Below are 21,779 nucleotides of genomic sequence, written 5' to 3' on the forward strand. Positions count from 1 at the left end.
GTTAAGTACACGGATACAATCACAACAACTCCTTTGTGTTTTGCAATCGCAATTGTTGCATATTCACACAATTGCAATTATAAAATCAGAACAACGCAATTCTGTTCTGCTGTTTGACATTTAAGTGAGAGCATTAACAAAAACACACACAGGCAGGGTTTAGTCCCCACAGTGCTGCATGATTATGAAACCAGTGCAGTCATGTGATGGCTTCTCCAATCATCATCATCATGACAAGTTGGAAGTCTGACCTTCCGCCAGCACACAGTTTGCCATGCAGGGATTGAAGATTGCAATACAGCAGCAGTGCACTTGAGGCTACACTAGGGGCGGAGTTTGACCTCTCAAGTCTGAAAACATCACTAATCCGCGTCGGACATTCTGGCACAGGCCATCACTGGCCACGTTAGTACGGAGAAAGGGAGCATTTTTCAGCGAAATAACACTGTCCCGCCCGGGTGTGTGTGTCAGCAAACAGCGTTTCGAGTTGAGTGCGTGTCGGAGGGATTGAGAATGCTGCACTATGACGGATAGTGCGTTACATGCGTCCGGACATATCTGCAGTGTTTTCTAGCCAGTTTTATTTGGAGGAATCGGGGAGAAGTGTGGCGATTTTGCGCGTTGACAGCTGGATCGCCCTGCGCCTTCATTGGAGGCAGTGAAGTGTGCGCTTCCCTTTAAGGTGAGTCTGCTCAGCTCTTGTTTTGTCAATGCCTGAATGCAAGTTGCGGCATATTGGTGCTGCTGTGTCTGACCGGGCGCTGTAACAGTTCCCCGGGAGGCTGCATGGTGCAACACTGGCAGCATGTCTCCTGCACTAGGAGCGCGCTTGTCGAAGCTTTAGGGGTTTTTTAATGCAGAAAAGCTCTAGATAACCATGAAATCCCGTTCAGTGAAGGATTTATGTCCTCTTTATGAACCCTGCTGCAAAGATGGGCGCTTATGTCTGACCGTATAGGCCTATACGGGCATCACATGTTGTTAGAGGAGCTGCACACACACATGTGGAGACTGACAATACACGTTTTAAGAATAATTAACATTATGAAAACAGTATAATAACATAAGTAAAGTGGGCCATAATGTGACTCAAAAACGACTTAAAGATCCGTTATCAGTATTATTTAACATATACATTTAAAAGTAGGCTACCTCTAAAAATAAGACAATAACAACATAACATTATGTGCCTGTTATAGTTGCACTTTCCTTTAAAATATATACATGTTCTCTCTCTTTTTTATCTCATGGTTATTTTCAAAACAAATGCATTTCCCTCTATTGGTAAACATAGCATATGTAAACAAACCAGTGCTGCAGTTCAGGATTAAACCTTAACAATTCTTATTGTCTCATGTGGGACCTTGTTGCTGACATAAAAACAGGCTGCAGATATTTTGGAGATGGGTTTATTCTCTTGTTTATATAATACCAGCGATTGTGGCTTATAGTTTCATTTAATTTATTTTTTAAAGAGACAATCTGCTGTTTATGTGGATTGTTAGTTTGCTAATGCACCTTTTATGATGACCCTTTATCTGATTTATAAGAACAATACAAGTTTACTGAGTAAAGCCACTCTGGATACTATCCTTACAAAGGTCACGTTAAGCAGAACAGCATCATTTAAGGATTTATTTGCATTTTGTATATTCTAAAGAGAGATGAATGTATTATTTTGTTATGTATAGTTTATATCCTTTGCATTATTATTCTAGCTCTATTTTCATTGCTCTTTCTGCATGATTGATGAAACAATAGGACGGTCAAGTAAAAATAGATGGATTAATAGATAGATACAAATAATAACACATCTATTCTAGTTTGGTTGTCTTTCTTAGATTATGAGTTTAAAAACAAATGTTGCAATGCTCTTTCATCAGCCGGTGTGATAGTGGTCACTATGCAGACTGTGGAGCAAGTAAAGAAATACAACAGTATTTAAAATCTATTGTTTGGGAATTAATTGTATCTGCTATATTAAGCATCTTCTTTTAGAAGAAGAGATCTGAGAAATACCTATGTATGTGTAATTGCTGCTGGAAAGGGCTACTGCATCTCTTTTTAATCGTAAATTGGCTCTAGCTGCACTGTAAACTTGTGTTAACGTTAATTGTTTCCCTCTTCCTCTCCACATATTCCCAGATACTGTCCAGTTGCTATTCAATGTCCAGCAGCACGTGGCTGAGGCTGCCCTGCGGCTGATCCTGATGATGCTTTCAACCAACCGCTCCGGGGGTGCGTGGGGATGAAATGGATGGAGCCCATGGCCAGACCAGCGCACCAGCTCCCACCCCTCAGCATGTCCAGCCGCAGCAAGTCTCCCCCCAACTCTGGAGAAGGTAGATGACATGATTTATCTGGCAACCAACCAAAACAGTCATTTGGATTAGTGATGTAATGACAACTGTGTCCAAGATTAACCACATTTTCATCCAGGATTGCTTAAAATGCCTACGTAATGCCATGCAATAATAATCACATTTTGAAACATACCAGTGGAGACTTTAATGGGAAATTAATTTATGTCTACGGAAATAAACACGTTTAAAATGTTTTGAGTGGCAAACGTTATAATGATATGACATGCTCATTTTGAGGTTACACATGTGGTGTGAATTGCTTTAAGAGACTTGAAGACATAGAAAGAGTTACAAAGCCCAATTGTTTTTTAATCAGCTGCAGGCTCTAACTCCATGGCATGGGTGAAGATGTTCAAAAAACCTGGAGGAGGCCTGAAGAAATCCTACCAGCCTGGGAGCATGCTGTCTCTCGCGCTCACCAAAGGCCTGCTGAATGAGCCCGGGCAGAACAGCTGCTTCCTAAACAGCGCTGTTCAGGTAAAGCACCATTTTCTACCAGCTCTTTATTACTGAAAAAATACTTAAATTAACTTACTTTATTCCACTGAAATAATGAAACACCGTCTCAGTGCTCAAACAATTTAAAACAACACATTCTCCTTCCAACATTTCTTCACTTTTGTCTTGTAAACTGTTTTAAAACACCACAGCAGAAAGCTGAATAAAGCGGTTCGTGAGCACTTGACAGCAAGAATAGATCCAAAAACAAACTCCAAAATATTCTGCAATATCATTCTTTTGAGAAACAATTTTAGGAAATGCTATTCCAACATTTCTTAGTCAGTACAAACAGCAAAGTGGTTGGAATCACCAACATTAAATCGTTTTTTTATAAATAACTTTGTATATCAACTTCTGAATTAAATATGTCTCTTCGCTAGATTTCCTTTTCTTTTTTAAAAATGTTTTCCCTGGCAATGTCTCAATAATGTGTGTGTGAGCTGAGCATGTTTTTTTAACGTGTGGGTAACTGTGACTGTGACTGCCACATGGACCAGCAAACCAAAATAATGAGCTGAAAATGACTAAAAGCAGAGAGAAGCTGCGAAGTTGAGTGTTACGTTTCAGTGGGTCTAGAAGTACAACTCTTTCAATGGAAACACCAAACATTTTCTTTGTGAGAACTTTCGTTTCAACTCGAGCATTTCAAAATCTTTGAAATAGATTTCTCTGCATGTCAATATTTTTCTGTTTTTTCTGTTTTAACCTTCACAGGTGCTCTGGCAGCTGGACATCTTCAGGAGGAGTTTGAGGCAGCTCTCAGGTCACTTCTGTCTCGGTGATAGCTGCATCTTCTGTGCTCTAAAGGTGTGTGTTTCTGCACTTTGAGCTTCACATGGCATTGTGGGTAGTATTGTTAAACATTGTTTTCATTACGTTAAGAAATTGGTTCTGTCTCAAAAGTGTAATTTGGTGAGGAACGACAATTGTATGACAATAGCTAATCAGTGTTTTTCTGTTTCAGAGCATCTTCAGCCAGTTCCAGCAGAGCAGAGAGCGCGTGCTCCCCTCCGACAGCCTGCGTAACGCGCTAGCTGAAACTTTTAAGGATGAGCAACGCTTCCAGCTCGGCCTGATGGATGATGCTGCTGAGTGCTTTGTACGTTGCAGTTGGCTTTTAATCAAAGTAACATCCAGTAAAAGACCTTTCCGCAGTAACTGTGTGTATTAAACATGGCACTTCCTCCCGTGTGACACTGACGGTAAAAAGAAGCAGAGACCACTGACAAAATGCCTTGGCTCTGTGTAATCTATCTACTGTATGTCAATTATATATTTTAGCCACTTGCTTTTTTGCATAGTTAAGTAAAACACTTTTCGGAATGAATATTGGATTTAGTGTGTAATGCAGTGCCTCTAAAATCCCCTTATATGTATATTTGTGTACATTAATAATAATAGGGAAAATAGACCTCAGCTATTAATGGTAAAAGGTAACATATTTTACAATCTACAACCATTTAAAATCCTAACCTAGTAGATAAATATAGATATTTATCTATTTGTATAGATATTTTAAGTGTTTCACATACATTTTGTAGTGGGTTTGACTGATGAATTCACCAGTTGTATGGAAGCACTGTGCAATGTTGCTGTCTATATATCATGTGTATTTGCATGTATTCAATATTTGTATTCTGATTTTATGTCTTATATATTAGGAGAACATCCTGGAGCGGATTCATTTACACATCGTTTCTGACACGTCGACTGATGCATGCTCATCCAAATCCTGCATCACCCATCAGAAGTTCGCCATGATGCTTTATGAGCAGGTAACAAAAAAATAGATGTAATATGTTAATTCATCTGAAGTACATGGGGACAATTACTGTTAGTAGAATAATAATGTCTACTATAACTAAATGTTAGAGTAGATAATTGGTGACAGCACAAGTCATTGACTAAAAGTTAAACAGAACATAGTATCTTTTAAAGAATGCAACATGTTTCTTTTGCAGTTTGTGTGTCGCTGCTGTGGAGCATCGTCAGACCCGCACCCATTCTCAGAATTCGTACATTATGTTTCAACGACTGCGTTATGGTGAGTACGTGATTTACTCTGGCCTGATTTATTATTAAAAAATGAGTCCAGAGTGCTAATCCCGATTTAAATATCAAAGTATTAAATAGGGTTAATATAAAAGCAACTTTTGGTAGTAATTCTAAGCATATTAGATCAATTTGCCTACTGCAGCAGAGCCTAAAAACCCAGTGGGGATTTTATCACTGGCTACCATTTAATTTCCACTAGGACTGATAATGGTTATATAAAGGTTCTTCTCTCTTTTCATGCAACAAGTTCACAATTCCTCCTCATCTCACTTTCTGTATGTATGTTCAAGAAATCCACAATCTGCAGAAAGTACTTGTGTATCAAAGCTCATTATCAATAATTAAGGAGTGTTAACAGGAACAACCCTATTAATTTGTAATGTATTCCATATTTATTTTAAAGGGCTGTGCTTTCAAACTAATTACATTGTTTGTTATATATAAATTAATTATTAATAGTCTTTATGTCTCAGCCATAAATTCAACATTCACATAGAAAATAATGTTTATTTTGATTGACACGGTCGAAGGGGTATTGACTGAAGTATGTGTTTAATTTATTGAAGTGGAAGTTTTCAGTGGTATTAAACTTGACTTTCTTGTAATATGAGTTGCTTTTGTTTTACTTCATTCACACAGATGGGGGGGGGGGGGGGGGGCGAGGGGGACAGTACTGTATATGACTACGAGCTCAATTATAAACACACAGTTGAATGAACACTTTTCCGACAGCGTCAACAAAAACTGAATATTGTTATCTTCCTAAATGTAAAACTTCTTGCAAATCTGTTGTACCTAATACATGTATATCCCAATTCTAACTGTTTAATGTTAATTACTAGAACAATGTTTTTGTCTGTTAACAATACACAAAAGTTGGGGTTATTGAATATTCAGTTGTTTAGTGAAAAATATAATACTTGGTATCAATTACAATTCATACAGTCTATGTTTTTATGTACAGCCAACAGGTTGAACGCATGTTGGGGAAGAACGAGCGGCTCAGATCAGACATGTTTGGAGAATTGCTGCAGGCAGCAAACAACACAGGTGACCTCCGAAGCTGCCCGGTATGTGACTTACTTTCAATGTTTCTTCTTAATGTGATGGTTATGGCAACAAATCTGACATCTTGGAGTCATGGCTTGATAACTTTTCCCGCTCTGCTGTTTTGTGAAAGCATCTGAATTCAACCATAATTAAAGAAAATGCTGATTTGTCACAGAGAGCTCTAGCCGTTCAGCTGAACACAAGGATGCTTCTTGCAGCTATGCAGAGTACACTCTGTGCTTTCTGCTGTGACTCTGCACTTGAAGCGGCCGGAAGGAGACAGTGCCAGACTAGTGTTAGGATATAAATAGAAGTAAGGGTTTATATCAACGTTTTCTCTCATCTGTATTTGCTACCGCTGTCTCCCTCTTCAGTGTGCATCAGTTGGGTGAACCTGAGTGCTCTGTTCCCTTGACCCATTATTATTCCAGGCAAATCAATGCTCCAGAAATGACTTGATGATACGGATGTGCAGATAATACAAGCTGTCTGTCTCTTTTTCCATCTTTGAAATAATTCTTATTATAACATTTTGTAGTGATAAGTCACCAGATTTAGTTACCCTCCTTTTGTCTTCGTTTTCCCCCCTTTACTTTGGTGTTCGCGGTCAAATTTGACCGGTCCTGTTTTAACTGCTATTACATTAACACAAAAACCATTAATCATCACCAAATTTCATGTCAAATTTCATGTCAACACCCTTTCAAACTGTACATTTTGTATCAGACTACTGGTATACATGAAAAATGCAGTAAATATACAAAGAATAGACACTGAACATGTGTGTGTGTGTGTGTGTGTGTGTGTGTGTGTGTGTGTGTGTGTGTGTGTGTGTGTGTGTGTGTGTGTGTGTGTGTGTGTGTGTGTGTGTGTGTGTGTGTGTGTGTGTGTGTGTGTGTGTGTGTGTGTGTGTGTGTGTGTGTGTGTGTGTGTGTGTGTGTGTGTGTGTGTGTGTGCCAGGTGTGATTCACATGAGGGGATGGGCACATAAGGGGGGGAAAACACATCTAGATGGTTACTAATTCCATTTCTTTATGGCACTCATTTTTGACCGGGAACACCATGGGTGTTACAAAGTTGACTAAATCATCTAAAATTCAATGAAAGTGGTGATCAGCAATTTTACATGTTCAAATGTCTACTGTGAAGGATATTATAAAGCCTTAATGCAATCGAATGTAAAACAAAAAAGTGATGATTGGTGAAAGTAGTAAATCGGTCAGATTTGACCCGAACACAACAGGAGGGTTAAGCGTAGAGTGAGTAGAGTAAAGCCCTAACCTACAACTCTTGGGAAAAGTTACTCGTTTATTCATTGCTGAGATTTAAAAACAAAGATAGATTTTATTCTTACTTGCTGAATATTTATTATTTGTATCTTATGACGAATTGACTTATTAAGTAACTTTTACTCCTGTATTTATTTATTTATTTTTTTTGTCTGATGCAATTTTGAAGATTGGTGTTGCTGGTTTTTGCCCCTTTGATTTCAAACATGTATTTTTTGGGGGGTTAAAACTTGAACCCACATTAAAATGGACATTGAAATCTTTATTTTGTTTTCTATTAATTTGTATTAATTCTATGTTCAGTATTTTTTTTTTTTATTGTATGTACTTTATAATTATTACAGACTTTGAATATGTTTTTATTTATATTTTGCAGAGTAACTGCGGTCAGAGTATCAAGATCCGCCGTGTGCTCATGAACTGTCCAGAGATCGTCACCATTGGATTTGTATGGGATGCTGAGCAGTCTGATCTCACGGACGATGTCATTCGGTCACTTGGCCCACGACTGAATCTGTGTGGGGTAAGAGCTGAATAAAACTTAACCAGATAAATGTAATGTCTGCATAAGTATTATAATGATTACCTTTGTACTGTTGAAAACATTAAAAAAAGGAAAAAATAAAATATGATTCAACATAAGAAATAACAAAAGACAGAAATAACAAAGGGAGGATAGATAGACAAAACTATGAACATTTGCGATTACAAAATCAGATTTTGACTTGTTTTGGAAGAAGATAAAGCACTCACACCTGGGGGGTATACTACGAAGCAGGATTTTCGCTTAGCCGGCTAAATTCAGGGAAAACTCCGGCTTTCCGGTCCTACGAAGCTGGTTCTCTTTTTAGCAGGCTAGATCTCCATGGTACCTTATGCTTAGCGGCTAACCTGGTCGGGACCAGGTTAGGTTGCAGGCTAAGAGCTCAACTCAGTGAAAGCACCGCCTGCTGACCAATCAGAGCTCAGTGTGCGGAGTTTAAAGCGATCAAGTCATATTACAGGAGAAAGGAAATACAGAAAAGCTGCCGTCGCAGGAAAGACGGCCGGCAAAGATCACCTACTATGTGAACGTGAAAATGAATAGAATATCACCTCCATCTTCAGAGCAATCTGACTATTATAACATTAGCGTTAAGAAAGCTTACTTACATATCTGCCACAACATAAGTAACTGGATCAGAGTAACATTAAGTACAGTCCGCGGCATATCACTTCATAATGTATCATATATCTCCTTATCTGAGTCAGCTGAGCCGTATCTGGCCGTGCAACACTCACAGTGTCACATACTGTATGCATAAGTATTATTTTAAGCAACACATTAAGTTGACGAAACACTCGAGACAAATGTAATTAAAATTAATTAAAGTCAGATCCACTCGTGTCTTAGTGATATCATAAACCTGTTAATGTATGCATTCAAACACTTTTTCTTTTTCCAGCTGTATTCACCTTGCAGGTGCAGCTATGTGGCTTTGATCCTGGATAAAGTGTTTAAGTCATGGATGTTTAAAGTTTAACTTCTTCATATGTCTAATATTATAGTTGACTTTTCATTCAGGAAGTATGACGCTGCGCTGTCAGTACGCTTCTCCATGTTTGTGATTGGTCGAATGCTCCAAATACCACCCCTTTCATGTGAACGCGCACCTAACTAGATAGGACACGGCTGGCTTGAGCGATCCACTTGATAACCCGCGTCGTAGTACCGTTTAGCGAGAGCGCGTATGTTTTGGATTAGGCCAACCGGCTAACTCAAACATATCCAGGTTAGGTTGAACCAGCTTCGTAGTACAGGCCCCTGGTTTACATAGTATGGGATAAATGTGTTGCTCTATACTATAAAAAACTGTCATTAGATCAAACTGTCATTAGATCAATGAAAGATAGATATTATCTTAATAAACTGCAACGTGTTCCTGATCCACTGTTTATATATATTTGCATCATGTTTCTAAATATATTACTTATATAGAGATGTTTTTGTTTGCTAAAATGCCTTTTAGTTACTGTCTATTTGTTATCCTGAAAATAGTAATGATGGGGACAGTCTGCTTTAATCTCCAACAGAGTATCAAATACACACACGTAGGATTTAGCATCTGCCAGAGAGCAACATGTGGAGATCAAACTTGTCTCAACGTGCTCCATTTCAGCTTTTCAACCGTGTCACTGATGAAAACGCCAAACGCAGCGAGCTTCATCTGGTGGGGATGATCTGTTTTTCGAGTAAACATTACTCAGCCTTCGCCTATCACACCAAATCTTCAAAATGGATGTTTTTCGATGATGCTACTGTAAAGGAGGTTAGGAACTACACTCTGCTGTTATCGGCTTTATCCCTGTTCAAAAGTCTGCTACCTGTTACTGTGTGTTAAATGCTCTGATATCACACTTTCCATTTTTCACAGATTGGATCCAAATGGAAAGATGTTGCCTCTAAATGTATCAGGGGACATTTCCAGCCTCTTCTTTTATTTTACACTAATCCTGAGGGATCTCCAGTTTCTAATGAAGATGCCCCAAGACAAACCACCATGTGTCCTCGGTACAAAGCTCAGATAAATGGTGACATGACAGGTAAGACTATCCTATAGTTAGCAGCATACCTAATCTGCACTTTTCTTAACTCAGGACATCTTGTCAGGCATCAGTGTTACTAAACCATGGATCTTCCTTCTTAGATCTATCTGTAAAAAAACGCCAATTTATATTTTTTTGGCATTAAGTTGTCAGATGTCATTATTAACATTTGCTGATACAATTTCAGTCCAGCAAACAAAGATATTATTTTTTGTGAATTATTAATATTTCTATCTTTCTGTTACAATGATAGACTGTAGGTTGAGATAGAAAACAAGGGGTGAAACGTTATGTTTTGTTGTTGAAAAGCCAACTATCCAAGTTGATGTTTTCACACAGACAGCTGCTAAAAAAAGAAAAAAGATCTCTCAGAAAAAAACCCTCACTGTCGTTTGTCAAATAGTTTTGGACTGCATGCATGAAATGACAACACGCACAACAGAAATCAAAGAATGTTTCTCAAGGAATTCATTAATTGATTTCGAAATTGAGCTGAGCCAAGATAGGCACAATCCACCTGAAAACACCCCCTTAATAATTAAACCTTTGTTTCAGGTTCATGTCATGAATAAATATGACTTCATACTCTTAACAAGTAGAAAACCTATAATCTAGAAACAACTGAAGAGGAACCTTCAAGCTTATTCATTCAGGACAGTGATAAAGCCTTTACCTCAGCGGAGTATAGGGCGATCAATCAGTTTTACCTAGCAATGATACCATAATAATCACATTCACATAATAATAATAATAATAATAATAATGCATTACATTTTTTATTAGAGTGCTTTTACAGGTGCTCAAAGCGCTTAGACCTAGACCATGGTATCATGCAAACCACTACCATAACAGAGTTATAGTAATAGCCACTACTCTACGATGATCACCTTAAGTATTATACACACAGGTAAACTTTGTAAAAGGCCATAAAACTAGTGTCTGCAAGCAGAAAAATGAGTCTCACTGTAACTCATGATGGTGAGGTAACATTTCGCAGCTAATATCCCTGTCAGTATTCAGGTTATGTACCCAATAAAATGGGATTTGAATGCAACAAGATATGTTTTTTTCTTAAAAGGAGCATACAGTACAGTATATGCCTTACTTTTATTAAAAAATGCATTATTTACTATGTTCTTGAATTTCTCAAAACATGATTTGACAAGTGATTTGGATTATCTAACTGTACTTCCACTGCAATGTATACAGTGAGATTGTTTTTCTCAGAAGAGAATTAGTAGCTGCCAGAAAGTTGTGTACAGTATTTATAGTGTACTTTGTATTGATGTATAGTAATGGTGCTGTTGTGGCTCGGGTAGATGATGGTCGTTTTGTCCTTGGTCAAGATACCTCACCCCAAATTGTTCCCGATGGCACGGCCAAGAGTTAGTAATTGTGTGTGAATGTGTGTGCTCCCTGAGCAAAGGACACCTTGTATGGCAGCCTCTGCCTCTGTATGAATGTGTGTGAATAGGAGAAGGCTGACTTTAATGGGTCATAAATACAAAGCTTTATAAAATACAGTACATTTAACATGATGACAGATCGTTATCTATCATAATGATCATCAATTTCAATTTGACCAATCATTTAATAGAATATAATTGGGAGGGATGACACCCTCTTTAATGGTCACACATGCAGAGCACACAGCACACACAGTGAAATGTGTTCTCTGCTTTTAACCCATCCTAGTACCAGGAGTCTAGTACGAGGAGCAGTGGGAAGCTATTGTACAGCGCCCGGGGAGCAATGGGAGTGGGGGGGGGGGGTTGTTCGGTGCCTTGCTCAAGGGCACCACGGCAGGGTTGGGACCTCTCCAAGTAGCAGTCAACACTCCATATTTTAGGTCGGGTGGGGGACTTGAACCGGCAACCCTACGGCTCACAATCCAGGCCCCTACTGACTGAGCCACTCACTTCCATAAGTCCCAAAATGTTTGCGCATCAGACCATTTTTTATCGCCAGGCAAAATTAATCATCAAACCATGTCAGTACCTATGGTCAGTACCCATGGGCACAGAGCCGCCCCTCCCTACAAGCCAATCACGCAGGCTGCATGGGGCCCCGCCTTGCCCAGAGGGCAGCTTGCTGTGCACAGTTCTCCGCGCAGTTCTCCACGCCCCCCCCGCTGACACGCGAGAGTGAGAGGTGACAAGGGGAGCACGTCTGTAACTCGACACCGTTGCAATGAATCGACATCTGACCAATCACGGCTTTGATACGGCCACTAGTACAGGTGAAGAGATGTCGGTGAAAAGTCAAATATACAACTTCCGAAAGTTGCATAAGTCAAATTGCCAATTGCCATATTAAAACATCAACTGCAATTCACAACATGAAGAAGGCAGTCTCTGCAGAGCATATAGGCTAATGGAGATGTAGTTATTTCCAGCATTCTTTATTTAACATTCATTCAAGTATTTTATGGCTTGTATCTGCTAATGTACAGGAGGAAGAGTGATAAACTGTTTGTCTAGTTGGCTTACATAACAGTTAAAGTTTACAGCCTAAAAAACATGGAGCATTTTTTCCCCTTTTATTCATTTTATGTCAATTTGCACATTTCATGGTGACGCTCAGCCTCTCCCTTTAACTCCTAACAGTCATCATCATGTCAACCACAACACAGAGAAATACTGATAGAAATGTGTGTGTAGTTGTTGATACATTGCTGACAGAGGGAACTAGAATACAGATTTAAGAAATATCAGTTTTTGAGCATGTCATAAGCATGTTTTGTCTTGACTATATTACAACTATATTATAATAAAATAATATAGTATTTATATTATTGATTATGATTATTATTATTAGTAGAAGTAGTTTATTTGCATTAATTATATTGTAATCTTTTTGAGGCTAGTATTTGGCAGGAAATATATTTATATATATATATATTCACCTGTAAACGCATACTGAACGACATACATGCACATTTACCATTTACCTCACCATATAAAAAAGTAACTGTGTTCATAATAATAATAAACAGGAATTATATTTGCAAAGTAGCCTACTTTGTTTCCAAAAAAATGTTGTTCACTCCTGTCGGTTGGGAGGGGGGGGCCTCATCTCACAATGTCGCTCGGGGCCCCAAGTTGGCCAGGGGCGGCCCTGCATAGGCATTATGATATTTTTGTCTGCAGATGACAGTTATGGTTTGCATTGGGATTGAGAGAGTGCTGTTAAACCGCAGGCAGAAAGATTGTCCTGCCCTGTGTGCTGGCTTGAACTTGACATGTGGATGATGCCTCTGTTGCACACAGATTACCACCCACGCCTCCCTTCCTAATCCCTGCTTCTGTGGCACAGCACACTCCTGCTCCATGGTTTTCACTCCTCCCCTAGACATTTCCGATGTTTGCGTCCATCCATTTATCTGCTTGTTTATTTTGGCAGTGGTGCCTTGCTTGTTTAGATAGATTGTTTTTGCTTTAGTGTTGTGCCTAGAGACTTTGACTGGCATGGGACTGGATTATTGTTTTTATGAAAAGCGTAAGTAACAGACTGTTTTTGTTTGAGAGTGAGATATGGCTCAGTTTTTTCATTATTTTATGCTTTGTATGCCTTATTAACTGATATGTCTTTTGTTGAATTAGTCAATATTAATGTATATTTATAGTTTCCACTCTAAACAGACAACTTCAGCGTTACGTTACTGTACGTGCATTACTAACCCTAAGAGTCTCTGTATAACTTCCGGCAACATGATGAAGTGTGGACTGTTTAATTACTTAAGGTGTTAGAGTTTACTCCTAAAATCTAGTATCTGTTTTCAGTGTAACTTCCTAAATCTCAGCATTATGGTTACGTGAACAAATGTTGACAGTTATAATTCTACAGTTTACTCACTGCTGTTACTCACTGCTGTTGTAACATCCAGCAGCCATGCACACAGCATTATGCTTTCCTACTTCATGTTTCAGAGAGACTTTTATACTGCAATGTTATATTATGTTTTAGTCTAAATCTTCACACAAATATGGACCATCTTTTCCTAAAAACAAAAAATACAAAGATTAGGAAGAGACTGAGACAGGAGGGATGGAGAGATGTGGAAGACAGTGCAGCTGTTGGGCGAATGGGATGATTTGGAGGCAGATGTTCACAGTTCACAGCATCTCTTGTTTCTTACAGTGACCTGCTTGCTGCAGAACAAAGAAACACCCCACAGGGTTGGCAAATGTGGAAGCAGAAGAGTATTTTAACATTGCTAATGATGCACTAGCATCTGTTCTTTGGTGTTTTTTCTTTTTGTCTCGTGGCTAACAGATGAAAGGGCCAAATTATAAAAATGTTAGCTGCATTTAAATGTATTATTAACCAAAAAATGACCTGGTTAGGAAGTGGACCCTGCTGCCTCAAAGCTAAATACCTCCAATGCACAACACAGTTTACTTTTAGGGCTTTAAAAACAAATAAAACATACTTATTATTTGCATCACTGACAACAGCAAGTTCAAAAACACCCAAGACCAACCACTCATATACCATTTAAATATGTTTTTCCCACAGCGAAACATCCCCTTGGCAGTCCGAACAAACTCCAGGATCCCATCATGGAGCATTTGCAGAGGCCGAGTGAAACTTCCAAAAAGGATCGAGGGCATCGGAAAACAGACTCATCACAACACAAAGGTAGAGTGTCTGCATCGGAAGCAATGCCTTTTATAAGAAACACTGATATTAGAGAAGCAGCGCAAGGAAGTTAGTGTAGATAACTTCTGTAAGTCAAGCATGTTGATCAATAATCCATGTATAAACTCTCTCTAGAGATGGCACATGCAAGATCTCTATCTCCTCCCGAGAGTGGACCCAGGCCGCCTGTGGACCAAAAATGTAAAAGCTATCCACGGGCTGAGAAGTTATCGAACCATTCGAGCAGAGGACCTCAGGATCAGCGTGGTCCGTCCTTCGGTACGCAGGGTGGAGGGCACGGCCGCAGGAACAACACTTCCCCAAGTCGCTATGATCAGGATGGCTGCCAGGAGCAATGGGAAAAAGGTGGAGGTGAAGGAACCCGCAATAAGTCCAAGTCCACCTGGAGACCCATTCGGGAGGTGTTAAATGTGGACACTGTGCTGAACGAACTGGAGCAGCGGCGTCAACAGCAGCACGACAGCCCGCGACACAGCAAGCCTTCGTCCCAGGAAAAAGTGCACAAGGAACAAAGTCGAGACCACGAGCGGGAATACGTACGAACCAGAGACGATCGGAAGCAGAAGTGCTTAATGACTATTTATGAGGACGAGCAGCGGCATGAGACAGAGAGCCACAGCTCTGTAGAGTCAGAGAGCAGAGCCAACCAGCAGAGAGGCAGCAGACTCAAGGGGGGGGCCAAGACGCTGCTGCGTAGCGACACCTGGATCATCCAGAGGACAGAGTCTGGCTATGAGAGCAGCGATAGACTCAGCAGTGGCTCCACCAATCCTGACTCACCTGGCGTCGATGGCTTTGTGGTTAAAGACCAGAGATCAACACCAGAGGCACAGTTGCAAAGGTAGGAAACAACAGTGTTTAATGGATATTTTGTATTAACCTTATAACAGGATTTGCTTGCTGAAATAATTTCTCCTGTTCACTCTTGCCATTTAAAGTTCACTTCCTTATTCACTTTCAATGGAAGGGATTGGGAACAAAATGTTGCGTGTAATAATTTAATCTTAAATTGATATATAATATAATATAAATCTTGGGCTGTCAAAAGTGACATTGTTTTAGCTGAGCTTCATAGTAACAAATAAGTGAGGATTATGAAGGAAAAACTCTTTAACTTTGGAACATAACTTGATTTGATAGATTTGGACGCATGAAGTCTTATTTCAAATGTATATCAATTTAATTTTACACATGCAATACATTTTCACAGGGAACAAAGACTGTGGATTGTGATGATAATCTGATATGTAAATGCCCATTATGAACATGAAGGAACATGATTAAAGTTGGAACAACTGTTTTAGTGTTAATATGGGCGCCTAACTATTGCTTTGAAAATATTTGTTTAAGCTGTGAAGCAATCCTTCAACAACTTTTTTCCATAAAAGAAAAAAATACAAGTTATTGGCTCCATTAGATGGAAATAATGACAAGTCATTTTCCATCATTTCTCAGTTCACTTGTTTCAGTGGTTTGTTGTTATTCTGAGATTCATATTAGGCCATAATGCTTTTATTTAAGCATCATCACTCAGAAATACTTATGATTTCCTTGGAAACTAGACTAGAACTGAATTGCTAAAGTTTATAAATAACTTGTTCTATAAATATATTTGTTCATCAAATATAAAACTGACCTTTTTATGCAAACTTTTAAATGTAACACATGATCCAGATTGTTTCATCCTACCTCAGTGAACATCACAGCTTGCACAGCTAGAATCACTTTTTGTTTCAATTGTGTTTCTGAAATACTGGAGAAAATTGTTATTTTAAAACATGAGCCCAATGAGATATCCTAAAGAATGTTGTGGAAAGGATATTGAGTCAATTTCTTAAGATGCTTTCCAATATTTGTTTCCTTAAAATACCACAAATGTTTCTTGTTGTTCAAAATACTAATTGTCTAATTATGAAAACAGGGTTAATTGAGAATGGTTGTAGTATAATTGTAGTCTTTCATTTTCAGTCAGCTGCACCAAAAAGGAGGCGATGCCAAAACAAGTTCAACGTCCTCCCCTTCACACAATGGTATGTCACAAAGTTTTACGGACCTCCTTTTTTTAGTCCAATACATTTAATACATGTATGGTTTATGCACTGTTTATACACGCCTAACAATGTGTTTGGCAAAATGTTAAATTAATAATTGGCAAATACTTCACCTCAAGTAAACTCAAGGAAATTGTAACTTTAATTGAGAGCATATAAATCAGGGTCAGGTAGATCTCACATCTAAACTGAAAAAAATGTCATGAAAAAATAAACCACAACAAATAGTCTTTCAGTAAATCACATTTGTAAATGTAAGAAAAACACATTTTCTGTCAGGGCAAACTGTGTATTTGTAAAGTAAAACTATTGTAATACTGAATGAAGATAAGACGAGCTGATAATGTGAGAGTAATTGAAGATTGGTTTCTGAGCATGGACTGGCTTCTCTAACCCCTTCACTCAGCAGCCCTGCGCAGGCATTAATCTGATGATAATCCCACAAAGCTCACTCTGATAGCACAGCTGGATGTGGCTGCTGGCATTGTCATACATATCGTTCTGTTTCGTGCCGTACTTTGAGTGTGCTGCACTTGATACATTATCGAGGCTATGTGCATCTAGAGCCAGTGTTTCCAACAGACAGCTAGAGCTTTTATCCTTGCATGGGCCTCTCCAGGGCAACAGCAAAGGAAGAAAATGACACATCTATTTTTAAAGGGCAGGAATTCAGCACCACGCTGCCTCTCGCTGACGGCTGATCCAGCTGCAGCTGGGAGAAAGTCGAGGAGTGTGATTTACGCTCTGCTGCTGCCACCTTGAGTCCTGAGAGGATGATGCTTTCATAGTCAGAGGATTTTGTCTCTGCTTGGTCTCTACTTTAATTTATATTATTTTTTTTGTTTTAGTGTGTGCCTAACTGCATAGTTCAAAAGTAGGAAAGAAGGTTAGGAAAATTTAAATAACATAGTTTGAGCTCTGACATTAATCTTGTCATTCTGAGAAAAATAAATATTAACGATGTTATTTAAGTCTAAAATCTGCTTTTTGGCAGAATTCAGACTTCATTTTCTTGATTTCTGTTTTCAATGTCTCCATTTATTTAGTCATTAATCTCAGCGCTCAAATCTGTTTCACTACTACTACTGGTTTAAATTTTTTTGGCGAATGTGTTCTCATTTGTTGTACATTTGATATTTGTATCTTCTGACATCTGATTTTGTCTTGGTAAAAGTAACTCAAAAGAGTAGGAAAAGTCAGAAGATACAAATACATTATCTTTTGCCTTAATTAAGTATGTTAAAAGTTTACTTTGCCACCAAAGCAGACCTTTCCTTTGTTTATTTTCCTTTTTCTGTCACTATGTTTTTTATCACTTTTGTTTTATATTTTATAGGTAAACATCAACCCAAACCTCAGGGACAGAACCATGACCAAGTTTCACATTCACATCTAAAGTGCAGTCCAAGTTCGAGGTAGTGCCCTTTGATATGAATTATATATAACTTGTGGTCATTTGTACATACAAGGACTCATACATTGGATTTCCATTTTATTAAACTATAATTTCCATCATTCTCTCGTAGACGGAAATCAAAGAACACTAGTACCTCCAGAAAAGCAGTTTCCTCAGAGTGGGACTCCGCTGGTTCAGATAACAGGCAGAGTGAGCAGCAGGATCTGACAAACTGTCGAGGGCACTCTGTAGAAAGTACAGCCCAGAGGCACTTTACGAAAACCAGCAGCTCCGAATGGAACAGCTCCGATGATCTGGCTCTCCCTGATCCCGAGGACAGAGAAAACTCATACCGCTCCAGCAACAGCGAGGCCTCTGAATCCCAGTGTCCTCCCATGACTCTGCCCTACCACCCTCCCAGCAATGTGACTGCAGATCCTCTCCAACTGAACTCTCAGCGGCAGCTCGGCACCACAGGGTCCCCTCACCTTCGGACCACCCCGCGGATCCCTCCTCACCAGGGGGAAACTAGCCACGCAGTGTTTCGTCCGAGGATGCTTCATCAAGAACCCTTTCCATCGAGTCCTCGTCTTTCATCCACGTCTTTTGTTAGTCTTCACAGGAGGCCAGACATTTCAGGCCTCAGAACCTTCTCAGATGCAAGCTCCAAGTCGGGCTCTGACCCAGAGAGGAGTACCCCGTCGTCATGTGAAAGTGAGGAAAGACTGACCGGATGCAGATTGGAACAAGTAATGCCAGCTCAAGAGGTTTCTCTGACAACATACTTCACTGTGGATAACTGTATGACGGAAACATACCGTCTCAAGTACCACAACCAGAGGCCTCTTGTCCTCTCAGCCACAATGCCACAGACAGTGGTTGTGACTGAGCGCAGAGATACCAGCCACACACTTCCCACTGACACATACTCACAAGATGTGCCAAAAGCCAGACCTGAAACAAGTAAGCCTCTCTAATATGCAAACCTGAATGGCTAACCCTTATGATAATACACTGTATATACTGTGAGATTATATATATCTATATACATTCAACCGTTAGCAGCTTTAGAAGCTGTTCCCTTAATACGTGGTTATTTCAGGCCATTGAGGACAATGTTGCAATTCAATCATCAGGACTATGGTATGGCAAAATCTGATTTTTTTAGGATTTCTGCATCAATGTAATTGGGGATGCACAATATCGACAGAGGATGGATAAATTCATATTCCACATTTCAATTTTGTTATATCTTCTGAAACTGTGCAAAACGTCCATATTGGTTTGGCTCTATCTGCTGGTTGATCCTCTCTGTGTTTAATTAGCAGATCCCCAAAACGTTTTAAAGGGTGCGTACCGCCACCTGATGTATCCGAGTGTGTAGATGCTGCTCTGGTTAATTCAATGAAAGCTATTTGGCTTTGATTAAAAGGCCAATAATTCAGTGGCTTTCATTTAATATGGGAATAATACATAACAATATCATTTTCCGTTACTGGCTGATAATTTATTAAAAGATATTGTGCATCCCTAAATGTAAGGAAGTACCTTGATTCCTGTCTGGTCATTTTTAATCCATTCACTATTTCTTAATTGATTTTCAATAAAATGCACTATTTCACTATATATCTAAAAACCATATGAAATAACAAATAACATGGTTTTATCTACATAACCCATTCCCACCTGACGGTATTCAGTTGTATTCTTTGTTGTGGTGTTAATGTACGCAGAGGGGGAATCAAAAAACGTTTTTTAAACAAGATTATTCTTTTTTTTTTCTTTACAGGCCATAATAGCAATACACCCACTGCAAAATGGAACCCAGTGACAGCCAAAGGACTGGATGAACGTGGTTTTTTATGAGTGTTACTTGGTAAGGTTTGTTTACAAGGATGGACAGTGGTCAGTAGAGTACTAACTGGATGCCAAAGAGTTTACAGAATGAAGATATGTCCTGCAGCGCGTCTTCTCCAAATTGAGTGGAATTTATTTATGCAAGCTTGTCACATAAGTAAAACCTAATGTAAATGCTGTTGCGTGTAGTTTGAAGGATTATCAGCTATCACATATACAGTACTGTCTTCCATTGCCCCACAGTATAGCTGCAAGAAGATTTTGTTTTAACCAAAATATGGACTGTTTTGAGTTTGCACAAAGGTTTCTTGAGTGTTTATTATTCTTTAAAATCATCTTATGTCAAGTTTAAAATGTTTCTTTTTTTATTTGCCTAGTATTTCTGTGCTGCGGATATATCAATGTATTTAAAGAAAGGCTTGAGAGATTATGGTGAGCCATACTGATAATACTGTGGTCTGTACAGTAATAGTACAAAGGTGAAAGATGTGTGGTGACAGATTACAGCATGTTGATGAGAAAAGTGTTAAAGAATAAAAAACGGAATATGATGGCATTCAATGAAATAATACCTACAGGTTTGCATCATCCGCAGCAGGTTTAAGGTTTAAGGAGGAATATCTGGGTAGATCACCTGTTATATGCACATTAGGGCTTTACCTCACCAGGGAACAGACATTGCAACACTTGTGTTTCTTCAGTTACTGATTTGTTGTAACTGTTATCTTCATCAGTTATTTTACAAGGTTTTTGTGTTAATTAATGACTGAAGGCTGCCCCACTGCAGTCACTTTTAAGGTTTATTCTGCCTCCATTCATTAGTATGTAAACATATTTCACAACATGTGATTAGGCATAGCTGTGTTCAGTTTCTTGCAGCCTACAAATCCTAAAGTTTGATGGCTACAGTATGACGCACTGAAGTTGGGGCAGCCTTTGTGTTATTCAGTAGGTCATTGTATACTGTACCACCATGTCACCTTGTGTGTTCTACCTTCAATTGTGCTGATTCTTGTAATCCTTTTTTGTAATTCACAGTGATGTCAAATTGTATTTTTTCAGTCTTCCTTTTAAAGTAGACGGATTTAAACAGGTCTGTATTTGCAGGTATTTTCATAATGATGCCATTATAACTAATATGCCTATCTGATATTGACCATAATACACAACAATGATTCTTGTTCGTAAGACTAATGTTCTGAAACCTGCATGTGGCCTTTACAAAGTCTTACTAGCTGTGTGTACAGCATAAGCATGAGCATGATAATAATGGACTTTGAGTCCAACAAACATCAATTCTATTGGATTTGATTTAATTGTAATAAAATCAATTCATTAAATAACTATTTGTAACTACAGTGGATTTGGAAACGTTGGGTCTCCTCTCTTGCTCATGCAACGACACATACTTATGATTATGCATCAATATTAATATCAATGTTTTCTTTCACCAAGTCTTCTCCTTAACATCCTTTCATCATTTATGCTTATTTTTTAACAACCTTTGTTCAGATATTTTTCAACGATTTTAAAAGCCCACATTTTGTCACTAAATCTGCAGTTTGTGTGTGTTGTGTTAGTGCCTTCTGACACCAAAGGATGGTGTTAAAATATTTTCGGACACCTTCACCTGTAATTTACATAAAACAACATAGTTTAAGAATACCTTTACACAAAATGGTGTTGTACAGTTGTACTGTTGATATCTAATATATTCAAGGGAAAAGAAACCACTACACTATTGATTTAGATGAATTTCAATTAGAGTATATTAACCAGATTATCTTAATGTCGTCTCACATTCAAAGGTTTTTTGATTATTTAATTATTAGTTATTTTTGCAGATTTTTTAAATGAATAATTTTCGAAAATATCACAAATAAGTGAAAATACAAATCCTAGTTTTTAAATGTCCAAGGTGGCATCTTTAAAAGTCTGGTTTTGACAGTCCAAACACTAAAGGTAATCA

The 21,779-nt window shown here is 38.6% G+C and overlaps 1 protein-coding gene across 2 annotated transcripts; it reads left to right on the forward strand.

Annotated features, from left to right (window-relative positions):
* The first annotated feature begins 253 nt into the window (after nucleotides 1–253).
* Nucleotides 254–21,517, forward strand: usp53b (ubiquitin specific peptidase 53b). 2 transcript variants are annotated; one of them, XM_071203283.1, is made up of 17 exons: nucleotides 254–682; nucleotides 2,146–2,342; nucleotides 2,686–2,840; nucleotides 3,579–3,671; nucleotides 3,829–3,963; nucleotides 4,526–4,639; nucleotides 4,826–4,908; nucleotides 5,884–5,989; nucleotides 7,635–7,781; nucleotides 9,418–9,567; nucleotides 9,673–9,841; nucleotides 14,363–14,485; nucleotides 14,621–15,347; nucleotides 16,475–16,536; nucleotides 17,894–17,972; nucleotides 18,084–18,916; nucleotides 19,743–21,517. In XM_071203283.1, the coding sequence occupies exons 2-17, from the start codon at nucleotides 2,249–2,251 to the stop codon at nucleotides 19,817–19,819; spliced, it is 3,147 nt and encodes a 1,048-aa protein (XP_071059384.1). In that variant the 5' UTR covers nucleotides 254–682; nucleotides 2,146–2,248; the 3' UTR covers nucleotides 19,820–21,517. The 2 variants fall into 2 exon arrangements, with proteins under 2 accessions (XP_071059384.1, XP_033939967.1); XM_034084076.2 differs by having other exon boundaries at nucleotides 2,680–2,840; nucleotides 19,743–21,516.
* Nucleotides 21,518–21,779: the final 262 nt, after the last annotated feature.

This window comes from Pseudochaenichthys georgianus, chromosome 1 (assembly GCF_902827115.2).
Source record: "Pseudochaenichthys georgianus chromosome 1, fPseGeo1.2, whole genome shotgun sequence".
Lineage (NCBI taxonomy): Eukaryota > Metazoa > Chordata > Actinopteri > Perciformes > Channichthyidae > Pseudochaenichthys > Pseudochaenichthys georgianus.

Coding starts and splice junctions, on each gene's coding strand:
- usp53b (XM_034084076.2), top strand. CDS start 2,249: ATGAAATGGATGGAGCCCATGGCCAGACCAGCGCACCAGCTCCCACCC. Junction 9,842..14,362: donor GATAAATGGTGACATGACAG/GTAAGACTATCC, acceptor TTTTTCCCACAG/CGAAACATCCCCTTGGCAGT. Junction 17,973..18,083: donor AAGTGCAGTCCAAGTTCGAG/GTAGTGCCCTTT, acceptor ATTCTCTCGTAG/ACGGAAATCAAAGAACACTA.